Source organism: Nilaparvata lugens, unplaced genomic scaffold, assembly GCF_014356525.2.
Source record: "Nilaparvata lugens isolate BPH unplaced genomic scaffold, ASM1435652v1 scaffold6599, whole genome shotgun sequence".
Classification (NCBI taxonomy): Eukaryota; Metazoa; Arthropoda; class Insecta; order Hemiptera; family Delphacidae; genus Nilaparvata; species Nilaparvata lugens.
The window spans coordinates 5,719-17,224 of NW_024092350.1; the positions used below are offsets into that span (position 1 = coordinate 5,719).

General features: G+C 37.4%; 1 protein-coding gene across 1 annotated transcript; it reads left to right on the plus strand.

Moving 5' to 3' along the window:
- Positions 1-437: 437 nt before the first annotated feature.
- Positions 438-9,901, plus strand: LOC120356378 (pyruvate dehydrogenase phosphatase regulatory subunit, mitochondrial-like; the record flags this gene model as incomplete). Its single annotated transcript, XM_039445312.1, has 6 exons — positions 438-441; positions 1,398-1,574; positions 4,183-4,304; positions 5,531-5,831; positions 7,015-7,139; positions 9,705-9,901. Coding segments are annotated over exons 1-6 (926 nt in total), but the record flags the coding sequence as incomplete, so codon positions are not given.
- Positions 9,902-11,506: the final 1,605 nt, after the last annotated feature.

Here is an 11,506-nt window from a genome sequence, read left to right on the forward strand (position 1 = left end):
GCGGGTAAAATACAGCTTTACAGTATTTATTCTTTTGTAGGGATAATGGTGATATATATCATGGTTGAATCTAAACAGATTTTTATAGTTCTCAACTGTTGGTTGTGATCGTATCTGGTATAGTTTCCTCTTCCTCATACGAATTAGTTGAGCCATTTTACTATGAGCAAAAGGTGATAAGCTGCTCTAGACTAGACTCACCTTTTTTGAAGCATTTGCTTCAAAAGTTGAGCAAATGCTCTAGTTTATTCATACAATTTGGAGCAAAAGCTTTTACTTTTGAGCAAATGCTCAAACTATTTTTTTGATGAGCATGAGCAAAAGGTTTTGCTCACGTTTATTCATAGAAAATGAAGCAAATGCTCCATATTTTTGAAGTATAAGCAAATGCTCAACTTTATTCATATGGCCCACTATGTTATGACACACTTGAATACATGCGTTATCTTCAAGACTCTCAGCTACCTTATTATTTAATACCCTATACATTCGCAGTTCCACAATTTTTTGATCCTTAGAGGAAGTTAAGAAAGGAATAGCCGCCGTCCAACAATGCTTTTTTCGTTCACAATTTATATATTTTATATGTTCTTATTTGTAATGGCAACATGAAATGATAAAATTTGGGTCTTGTTGAAGAATGAAAAGGTTTTTCTCTCTCTCTCTCTCTCTCCTTCTCTCTCTTTCTCGGTCGTGTGTTAATGGGAAGGATATTTTATATCCTTCTAAAAGAATCGACAATTATTTTTTGAAACACCGCCGATTTATGAAGTTACATCACATTATTATATCATCGTTATTCTAATTGCATTCTATATTTATTTCCCTTGATTAATTATTTATACTTTGTGAAATTCGTTGAATAACTAGCATTATCGTCATTTAATATTAATTAGTGTATAAGCCAGTAAATATTGTAACATACATAAATAAAGAAATCTAATCTAATCTAATCTCTCTCTCGTTTCTCTCTTTTAGGGTTATGAGGCAGAGAGGACCAGGAGTCCTAACTCCGCCCTAATAGAGGCCTATAATCAATCAATCTCTCTCTCTCTACCTTTCAGGCATAAGAAGTTTTCTGTTACTAAAAAATCATGCTGCTCAACTCTATGCTAGAATCATAGAGAAAAGATAGAATAACAAGATATCCCATGGTATAGGTCCAAATTTTGTTAACTCAAGCCGATTACTGTCGACTACTATCTACTATTACTGTTTTGGACAGGTGAGAGTGTAGGAATGGCATAGTATTATAGACTACGAACCTGCGTCACATAGCCTCACGAAAAAACTACTAGGACTATCCGCTTGAGTTAACTGTGAAATTTGGAACATGAACGCCCTATACCATGGGATATCTTTCTATGCTATCTTTTCTATATGCTAGAATGTATAAGAATCAATTCGAATTGTATTGTTTGGCTTTTTTCAGCTGCTGGGAAAAAACGAGACCCGCCAACTGCATCCGCTGCTAAACACCGATGATATAGAAGGCAGTGTGTGGGTGCCTGAGGATGCTGTGGCCAAACCACAAGAGATATGCAAGGCGCTTGTCAAACTGTCCAAACAAGGAGGTAAGCTGTTTTCACTCCATACTGTCAGCATGGGTTAAATGGGAAGCATTCATATGTTATCTTTTATAAAGGATGACAGTTTGAATTGATTCTCACCGTTTGACAGATCAATATTGTCAATCACAAGAATAATTGTGGTTAAAATATCAGTTCACTCAATTATAGTTGAGGTTACACAGAGAGCGAAACCAGATAATAGAAACCTATAGGATCGCAGATCGCTCTCTATGAAATCGCACCTTCTATATTACTTCACCTTGAATAAGAATATGTTAATTCACCAATAAATACATTTCAATGCACATTAGGTGTCGTCAAGAATAAAATCCTAGCTATAAGGCCGGTTACAGAGCTCGACCGACCGTCAGTGCGTACGTCAGTCGCGCTTGTCTTTTCCATAGAGATTCCATGTATCCGTACAAAGCAGAACTGACGGCACGCATGCGCACGGTCAGGACCATGCGTCAGGATGCGCACGAAGACCATCGGTCAAGCTCGTGCGCATCCGTTCCATCGGTCGACTGACGCGCTATTGAAACAAATAGAAGCTTTCAGAGCTGTACTGATTAGTAGCCCGATCGCAACATAACCAATGTGCTGACACCTCTGCCCGACAATCAGATGATATTGAATTGAATAGCATATGAATGAATTCAATTAATAGTGTCATTATTTGAATTCAGAGTTTTTCTATACATTTCTCTAATCATTTCTAATTTTTTTATTGAAAAAATCATATATTATTATTATCTACATTTATTTGACCCGTAGTTCAAAGTGATTGCAAGTATTCCCAATGGTGATACAAGCTCGAAATAACTCATCAAAATTTCTGATGGACATTCTGAGGTAGTTAAAAAATGTATCTTCATCCCCTAGCAATGATGTATATATGGTTCTAAATTCCCTTTGAAATGCTCTTTGGGCGACCATCGGGTGAACTTGATATCTACGTCTTTTAATCTTTCGTTTACGAAGATAATAAGCTGCAATCAAGCAATCTGTAAAGGCGTCCATTTTGTGAGTCAGAAAAACTGATGTATGGATGCGTATGGTCAGGATGGTGCATACGCACTGACGGTCGGTCGAGCTCTGTAACCGGCCTACTTACTGAAAATTCTATTAACCAAATCTTACACACACATAATCATCACTCAAAATAAGTATTTATTACATCCACAGGCAAATTAAAAATTCTTCTACATTACATAATGGGTTCTCTGTTAGCAGCATTTTAACTTGCGTTTTAAAACGGGCTTGATTCATATTTCTCACACTAACAGGCAGCTTATTGAATGCCTTGATTGACAATATTCTATAATGGCCTTGAAGCCTGACAAAAGAAACATTCAGATGACATGCTTGTCTGGTGAAATGCTTGTGCATCTCAGACCTACATTCAAGATCATCCAAATTCGTCCCTGACTCTGACCAGGAGTTGCATGACGTACAGGGTGAACACAGTTATAACCTCCATCGAGACGAATATTGGACGACAATGAGCGAGGTAGTCAGCATTGGCCATAAGCATTACTACTTTTTTCTGAAGAAGCAGCACCTTACTAGTATTGGCTGCTCCGTCCCATAGAATAAGCCCATATTGAATCAAACTCTGGAAAACCCCGAAGTAGGACGTTCTAAAATATTGCTGAGGAACAAGAGTTCTCAGACGTCTCATAAGGAAATCACTTTACTGAGCCGACCACATAACCAGTCAATGTGGCATGTCCATGTTAGTTTTGTATCGAGAACAATACCAAGTAGCTTAGCTGAGATGATTTCATCTATTATATTTTTCAAATTAAAAATAATTTACTTGGTTTTTTCTTGATTCGATAAGAAAGTAGTTTGCCTGAAACCAAGAAGAAATGTCTTTTTGAGCACCAGCCATCCTTGGGAAAAATATTCCATTAATTGACCGAGCGAAGTGAGGTCTAAGATTCAAGTCAACGGTTTTGAATTTCTCTTTATGTTTATATGTTGCGCATTTTACAGCGAAACGCAGCAGTAGATTTTCATGAAATTTGATAAGTATGTTCCTTTTTGAATTTCGCATCGACGTATACATACGGTTTTTTGTAATTTTGCATTTTAAGGATAATACAAGAGGAAAAGGAGTCTCCTTTGAACGCCAATATTACCTTAAAAGTCAGACTTTAGTATTATTCATCATAAATCAGCTGTCTGTCATAAATCAGTGGTCTATATTACTACCCGTTCAAAAACATCGAACATCTTGAAAATGTATCTTTCCATCAACTTTAGTAGACAGTTAACTATAATGCTACCCGTTCAAAACATTGAACATCTTGAAAATGTACCTTTCCATCAACGTTGTAGACAGTTGCAGCCAGACCTGATAACAGCGCTCACACTCACATTCCCGGAACGGCACGTCACGGTACGATAGGACAGAAAGCTCTAAGTTTATTTAGGATTTTTTCTAGACATTTTAAATTGATAAATTATTTATTAATTTTTGAGAGAACATTACAACAGATCAATGTAACTTACTGAGCGCGAGATCTACTGTTCACAGAACTAATAGTATTAATCAAAGTCTAATGTTAACTATTCTTAATGGTTCTGTGTAATTTTTGTGGTACAGGTGCTCGATTTTTCGAGAACTGCACTGTTGAAAGAGTGCTGACTGAGAATGACAGAGTGTACGCAATCAAGACTAATCGTGGAGTTGTCAGATGTGAATACTTTGTCAACTGTGCTGGCATGGTAAGTTCCAATACAATACAAATTTAATGCAAATTACTAAAGTCTTCTTACACCCTCATCATCTAACATTCACAGTTATATAATGATAGTCATCTAACATTGATTGTTTTATTATATAATAGACTAGGAGTCTGTCAACCAAACAGTTTGAAACTCACCCAAACGCCAAACCTCAGAAATCAGGGTAATCGTGACGAGTAAACAGAATAAACTCATGTGAGAAATCTTTGTGTTCTGGTTAATAAATAAAATGTTTTATTTCTGAGGTTACAAAGAGTTACAAGCAATCTAGTGACTACTTTTCCCCTCCAGAACCAAATTATCTACAAGTTATATTTATTCAAGGCACTGGTTTACTAATTCAACTCAATTGAATTTCATTTCCTTCACAAAATTATACAATCACAAATTTTGCAGTAATATGTACTTCAACCTAGTTTAATGACTTCTATTAACACTAACAGATAACGACTAAAGCACAAAGAGCTGGAAGTGAAACACTGGAATAAGTAGAAAGCTTAATTGCATTTTATAGCATATTTTGTCAACCATGGATGTTGCAAACTTCTAAGGGCCGGTCTCCGAGCTCGGGTAGTAGCTAAGTTCTGGACTTCAAACAGCTGGAGTCAGAAAATTGGCTTTCCGAAACGGGGTGTAGTGTAGTTTTTATCGAAAACGTTTTTCCTTGACGAAATGAAACATTGCTAAATAATTTAAAATAGCTGAAACTTTAAACTATTTTACCATTATTTTATTTTGTGTTCAATTTTCTAGTTTTTTTTTGAAATTTAATTTAAACGTGGACTACGACGAAGCCCCGTTTCGGAAAGCCAATTTTCTGACTCCAGCTGTTTAAAATCTAGAACTTGGCTAAAGCCCCCCGCAAAGTAAACCCACGCTAATCCACGAAAAGCAACCCACGCCGTGGGATGTTTTGTAAACCAGTGCTAGGCTTCTCTAGACATCTGTATAATACATCTACATGCAATGAATAATCCACTTGTCAGCTGATTGATTATGAATAATTCTATAGCAATTGTTTACAAAACATCCCATGGCGTGGCTTTTCGTGGATTAACGTGGGTCTACTTTGCGGCGGGCCTCAATCTCGAGCTCGGAGACCGGCCCTAAATAGTTCCATTGGATTATTACACTATGTCTCAATGTTTATAAGCGTTCTATTACAGTTCGTAACTCAAAATGTTGTCGTTTATTGTGTGTTGCAGTGGGCTCGCGAACTGGGCGAACGGTGCGAGCCGAAAGTGCGAGTGCCCGCCTACCCGGCGCAACACTTTTACGTGTCCACCGAACCGCTGGCCGAGGTGGTGGGGGGTGGAGCTGGGGCAGGAGGGGAGCATGACCACATGTTGCCCTGTGTGAGAGACTACGATGCGGCCATCTACGCCAGGCAGCTGGGAGGGGGAATCATGGTGGGGGGATTTGAGCTGGAGGCCAAACCGGCGTTCGCCAGTGAGAAGATACCGCAAGACTGGAAGAGTCAGTTGCCGCAAGACTGGAAGCATTTCGGTGAGAGCTTTATAACCATATTAAAAAAAGTCCAAATTTATTTCAAAAAAGTTTTTTAACCAGATCACTCCCGTGTTATCGGATGGGCACGTTAAACTGTCGGTCCCGGCTGAAGTATGACAGTCGTAAGGCCCATTGACGGCTTAAATTATATATTCAGGCGGTGGGACCTTCCCGCAAGGGACTCCCCACCAACAAAAGCCATACGAATTTACTTTACTATTTCAAAAATAGCTGTAAAGGTCCAATTTTCAAGCGACGCTGTTTTGAAGTCTCTATTCTAAAACTTTCTATTATTGTAATCTATATATTATGTCGACTTCAGTCAGAAGTCGTTACATTCGTCGCTTAGGATGGCCACTAACTAACAAGTGTGTAGGGACAGGACAAGTGTGTTGAACATGTGTGTACATACATGCTCGTCATGCATGTTTTGCCATCAGTGAGAAGCTTCGAAAAAAAACAGCTGTTGACAGCAGCTTCTAACATAAAATAAACAACCGATAACAATAAACCACTGGAAAATCACAAACTATTGTGACAAAATAATTTAACCTCAAATAGAGCAGCGAAGAAAAATAAATAATAAAAATCAAAACATTTTGATCGAAGCCGATGCTGATGACTCAACAATGTATGACAAGCATGTGTTCAACACATGTTTAACATACTACTTGTCCTTGGGTTTATTTGAGGTAACAGTGGTTTGTCTAATTTCATTTGAAATTGGATTTGACTGCATGTGTCCTCAACTCACTTATCAACTAAACAAAACTCGGAAGTATCTAATATTGGCCGAAAAAATATTGAGGCGGTTTAAAAACTAAACTTTTTTAGCTGATTATACTCACTTAACATTATTGATCCGGCACTGAAATTTCTGTTGGTGCAATTCAGTTGGTATTTACGACAGTGCTACATTGATATGTTGGCACGACAAAGTGTCAAATGCCTCCTTTATGGTTGGCTCTCAGCTCAGGAATTGAGAGTCCCACACAAGGTGGGCTTAGCTTGCTAAGCTCTTATATATCAGTTAATGCATTCCGATGTCCTAAATGTATGGGAAAAAGTATCAACTTTCTGATGTTTTGGATAATTTTCATGGATCTATTTCCAAATTTGCTGTTAGGTGACAAACTGCTAGGTGATGATTTTAGTAATTGATGTTTTCTGATCGTTTCAGGACCATACTGGGAAAAAGCCATGAACCGAATACCAGCCCTGAGAGGCTGCACCAATCCAGTCCTCACAAATTCCCCTGATAATTTCACTCCAAATGGAAAGTGGATCCTGGGCGAAACACCTGAAGTGAGTGTGATTCAGAATTTGTTTCACAAAAAACCTCATCTATGCATAGTGTATTTTTGTCAAATGATAAGAATTTTTAGCACATATTATTATTGGTTAATATTTGTGCTACCGAAAGTATTTGAAATACTTTTCGTCTTAACAAGTGGCATGATTTAATCTATTCTAATCCAATCCAATCCTTACTGATTGATACTCGAAGTATTATAAACTTTTAAACTTTGAAAAAGAAGTCAATTCTCGACTAAAATTTTTAAAAGCATTTAAACTGTTTTAAATTTGTCTTTGAGCTCGACGAATGTATTTTTCCGAAATGAGCGCTCATAAAAAGTTCAAAACATCAAACTAAGGGACAATTTATGCATGTATCTAATTGAAAATTTCTTCCTCTTCCAACCATATAAAAATTAGGTTAATTCAAGTTAGGTTAGGTTAAAATCTGAATTAAACTCAACTCACACTTACGCGACTCAGGTCGAGAAGAGACTCGAGTCTAGTCGAGAGCATGTGCTTTCAAATGGTGACAGTCGCGGAGACTAGAATCGACTGGTCTGAGTGTCACCATTTCGTAACACAGTGGTTCACAAAGTGTGGGGCGCGACCCCCAAGGGGGACGCGATGAATGCTCAGGGGGGCGCAAAGCTTGGTTGTAAAATGTTAAATTTACTTCTAAAATAATTACGATAAGCAATCTATCTATTTTTAAAATTACATGTGAGTAATTTTTACTCATAAAATATTTATATCAACCATATTGTCACATTCAAATTCCCAATCAATGAGTGCTCCCTCACCATGATAAAAAAGTAAACCTCATTGATCTCCAAGGTGACTTTGCGCTTGAAATGAAGTTTGAAGAATATTCTCTCACATCCTTCTGGATTGGTGTGCAAAAGGAACACCCAATTTTGAGTAAAAAGGCACTGAAGATAATATAGACTCCATTTGATACAATTTATCTATGTGGAACTGGGTTTTCTGCTCTAGCTGCCATGAAAAGTGAATATAGACCAAGACTGGATGTGACCCAGGAACTTGAGTAGCGTTATCGGAGCTGACACCTCGTTTCAACAAACTCTGACGCTCATCCTGCACACTGACGCTCTTTGTATTGTTAATTTCCATAAGAAACAAAAATAGCAACTATGTACTATAGTAGCTGTAGTACCTGAATAAACTATTATTATGTTTGTATAGAATTTGTTGTTTTATTATGATTGAAACTATTGCAACATTGGGTTATGTATAGAATGTGCAAAACTCAACTAAATAAATATTGAGTGTAAAATATTAGGTATATAAGTACGTATACGTACATATATACGTATGTACAACATGTATAGTAGATGTACATGTACATATGTACACATGTAAGTAGCCTATGCTTATACATGTGGGGGGTCCGGCTTACAGCTCAATTATGCGGGGGGCTTGAAGTAAAAAGTTTGAGAACCACTGTGGTAACACATGCTATCGACTAGAGTCGAGTCTCTTCTCGACCTGAGTCGTGTAAGTTGTGTGAGTTGAGCCTTAGATTTTGACTGAAAGGTTTCTAGTTATTGACGTTTTTCAAAGATATCGAAAAATTGATGTCTCAAAAACTAAGGTCGAAATAAAAAATTTCACTGAACACCTTTTGCTGCAAATTTCGTGAAGAATATTCTTCGGCTGTTACACCATTTGTGAGATAGTCTGTCTATATAGAATTTTGAATTCGACTCCTATTCACGATTGAATTATAGTATTGTATTTTTGTGAGTAGTAATTTGTTCATTTTTAAACTATTTCTTGTATATTTTGTAAATGTTTTGTATATTTTGAGTGAATCATCTTGTGTTTCGTTTGAGAAACGTTTGTGTGATGCGCTTGATTGACTATGTTAACAGCTTTATATCTTCAGATACTGTTTTTGGTGAGATATAATGATATTCTTCCACAATTAAACACTAGAATATCGTCTAAAAATATCACACATCTATTTAAAACTTACATACATGTTACAACAACTATGGTGTTTAAATCTACAGTGTAGAATAAGCTGAAGATGTTACACTGATGAAGACACCTTAAGGTGCATTTTCGTTTGTGCGTAAATTTCCGCAGTCGACGACGACAAGCATTGTTGACATTCATATTGTCCAAATTCCAAGTGTGCTGATCAAATAACTTTTCATTATTTGTCTTTACTATTAAAAATTAAACATTTCTAATAATATCAACATATTGCCATTTAAAAGTATAAAAAAGTATAAGCTCAACCTGCCCCATCTAAATATAATTGAACATAATATTTGAGGTTATGTAGACAAATTGAAATCTTCCCAATCTGAGATTCTCTTCCTGTCGTGGTCGACGACGGCATTTACGCACAAACGAAAACCCAGCTTTAGGTGTTGAAACATGGATGTATGTTACTTTCAAATGAATTCGTGATATTATTAAACAAGATTCCAGTGTTTCATTAGCTTTATATGTCACTATACTCGTCTACTTTCTACCGTTCTATTCTATCCTGTTTTATTGTAAACTACATGGTAACAAATTTGATGTGTGTGTTTGTGACAGGTGGGCAACTACTTTGTGGCGGTGGGCATGAACGGGAACTCGCTGCAGGGTGCGGGGGGCATCGGGAAGGCAGTGGCCGACTGGGTGGTGCAGGGGGAGCCCACTCAGGAGCTGCTGCCCTTCGACGTGCAGCGCTTCCTAGATCTGCACAACAACCGCAACTATCTGCAGCAAAGGGTCACTGAGGTCGTTGGCCGGTCAGTTTGTTGACGTTTTCTCCAAGTATTCGAATTTGGAAATATTTCTATAATTTTCTAAATATTTCTTCATTTTTATTAATATCCCATTATTATTTTCTAATTTTCAAGTTTTATTTTCAAATTGAGTAAGAAGTAAGTTAATGTTCTTTAACTTGCTTGGACACTTGGTCTATGTCCAAGCCTGGTGTCCTATTGTAAAGCGGGCTCAACTACTACTATGGTGGGCCGTCCACTAGAACCGATTTCGTCCGAACTAGCATCGTCCGAAAACTAACGATTTCGTCCGAACAATCTCCCAACAAAGAAAGAGATGCTCGTCCATTGCAAGATGTTCATACGGCCATGCACGGTCGTCTCCGCCGATCAATTTTTCGATCCCAAATCGAATGGGGTTTTCCGGCACTATCCAGCTGAAAAAAGTGTTCCTACCTCAAAATTGTTTCACAGTCTTGTCTGTTTTTGTTTTTTGAAGTTGTCCTGTTTTATAAAGTTGTAACTATGGACAATGAAAAATTGATAAGTTTGGTTCAAGAGCATGTTCCATTGTGGGGATATGCGTGACAAAAGGTATCATCGTCGTGATGTTCAAAGGAATCTGTGGACAAAGATTGCTGAACAAATAGGATCTCAAGGTAAGATTATTGTAATGAATAACTATTTAGTGGATATTTGTTTATCCAATTTCAAAATCTCAATATAATCATTGTTGATGAAAATTTTGGTGGCTATGATGTAGTCAATTCAATAATTTGCAACCGCCAACTACTGAACTAGACTGACCGTAACGGTTCCAATGGACGACCATAGTCTGTCGAATTAACGTCCGGCTGATTCGTCCGATCCCCGCCGAATAGATAGGTTTGTATACGGTTCCATGGACGGTTTAAAAAAAAAATTGCAAATGCAAGCTGATAACCCTTGGTACTTGACCGTCAGGGTGAGTTGAGATGTATACATGACTTTTAAAGAGTTTTTTGTAAATCTTCCTTTAATACAAGAAACAAATTTTTCAATGAATAAAGTCTCTCACAATTTCGAAATTAGGCACTAATAATTGAATTCAGTTGTCAGAAAATGTCTATATTTCCATGCATCCGCACAGTACCCACTCACTTTCAGCCAGTTCTCACCATTCAAAAGCGTTTTCATCTCTGACCAAGGAAGACACGATTTTCCCAGATGCTTTCGCCTGTAGAAACTAAGAATAGGGCACCTGCCAATGAAATGAACAATATCCTCTTCTTCCTTCAAGTTGCACAAAGAACAAAGTTGCTGCTTCGCGTGTAGGAATATTTGTTCAATTGTATGAGTTCATTCCTAGCCTTGAAGAACCACTTAATTAATTTGAAGTCATACTCCTCGGACACGTATTCATTGCTATGACTGAGCTGGCTCCGAAAAGGGTAACGTTGACTAGCTACGACTTGCTGAACCTGTTGATCATACAGTTTTTCTCCTATTGTTGTTAAAACTTGGTCTGTATTCAAACTTCCATCTCTGATGCCATCCAATGAGATGCTGAATGATTCCTCCAGTCTCCGCCAATCCTCAAACATAAACGCTTCTTTACTGATCATCTCCTCCATTATACATTTTGGATAT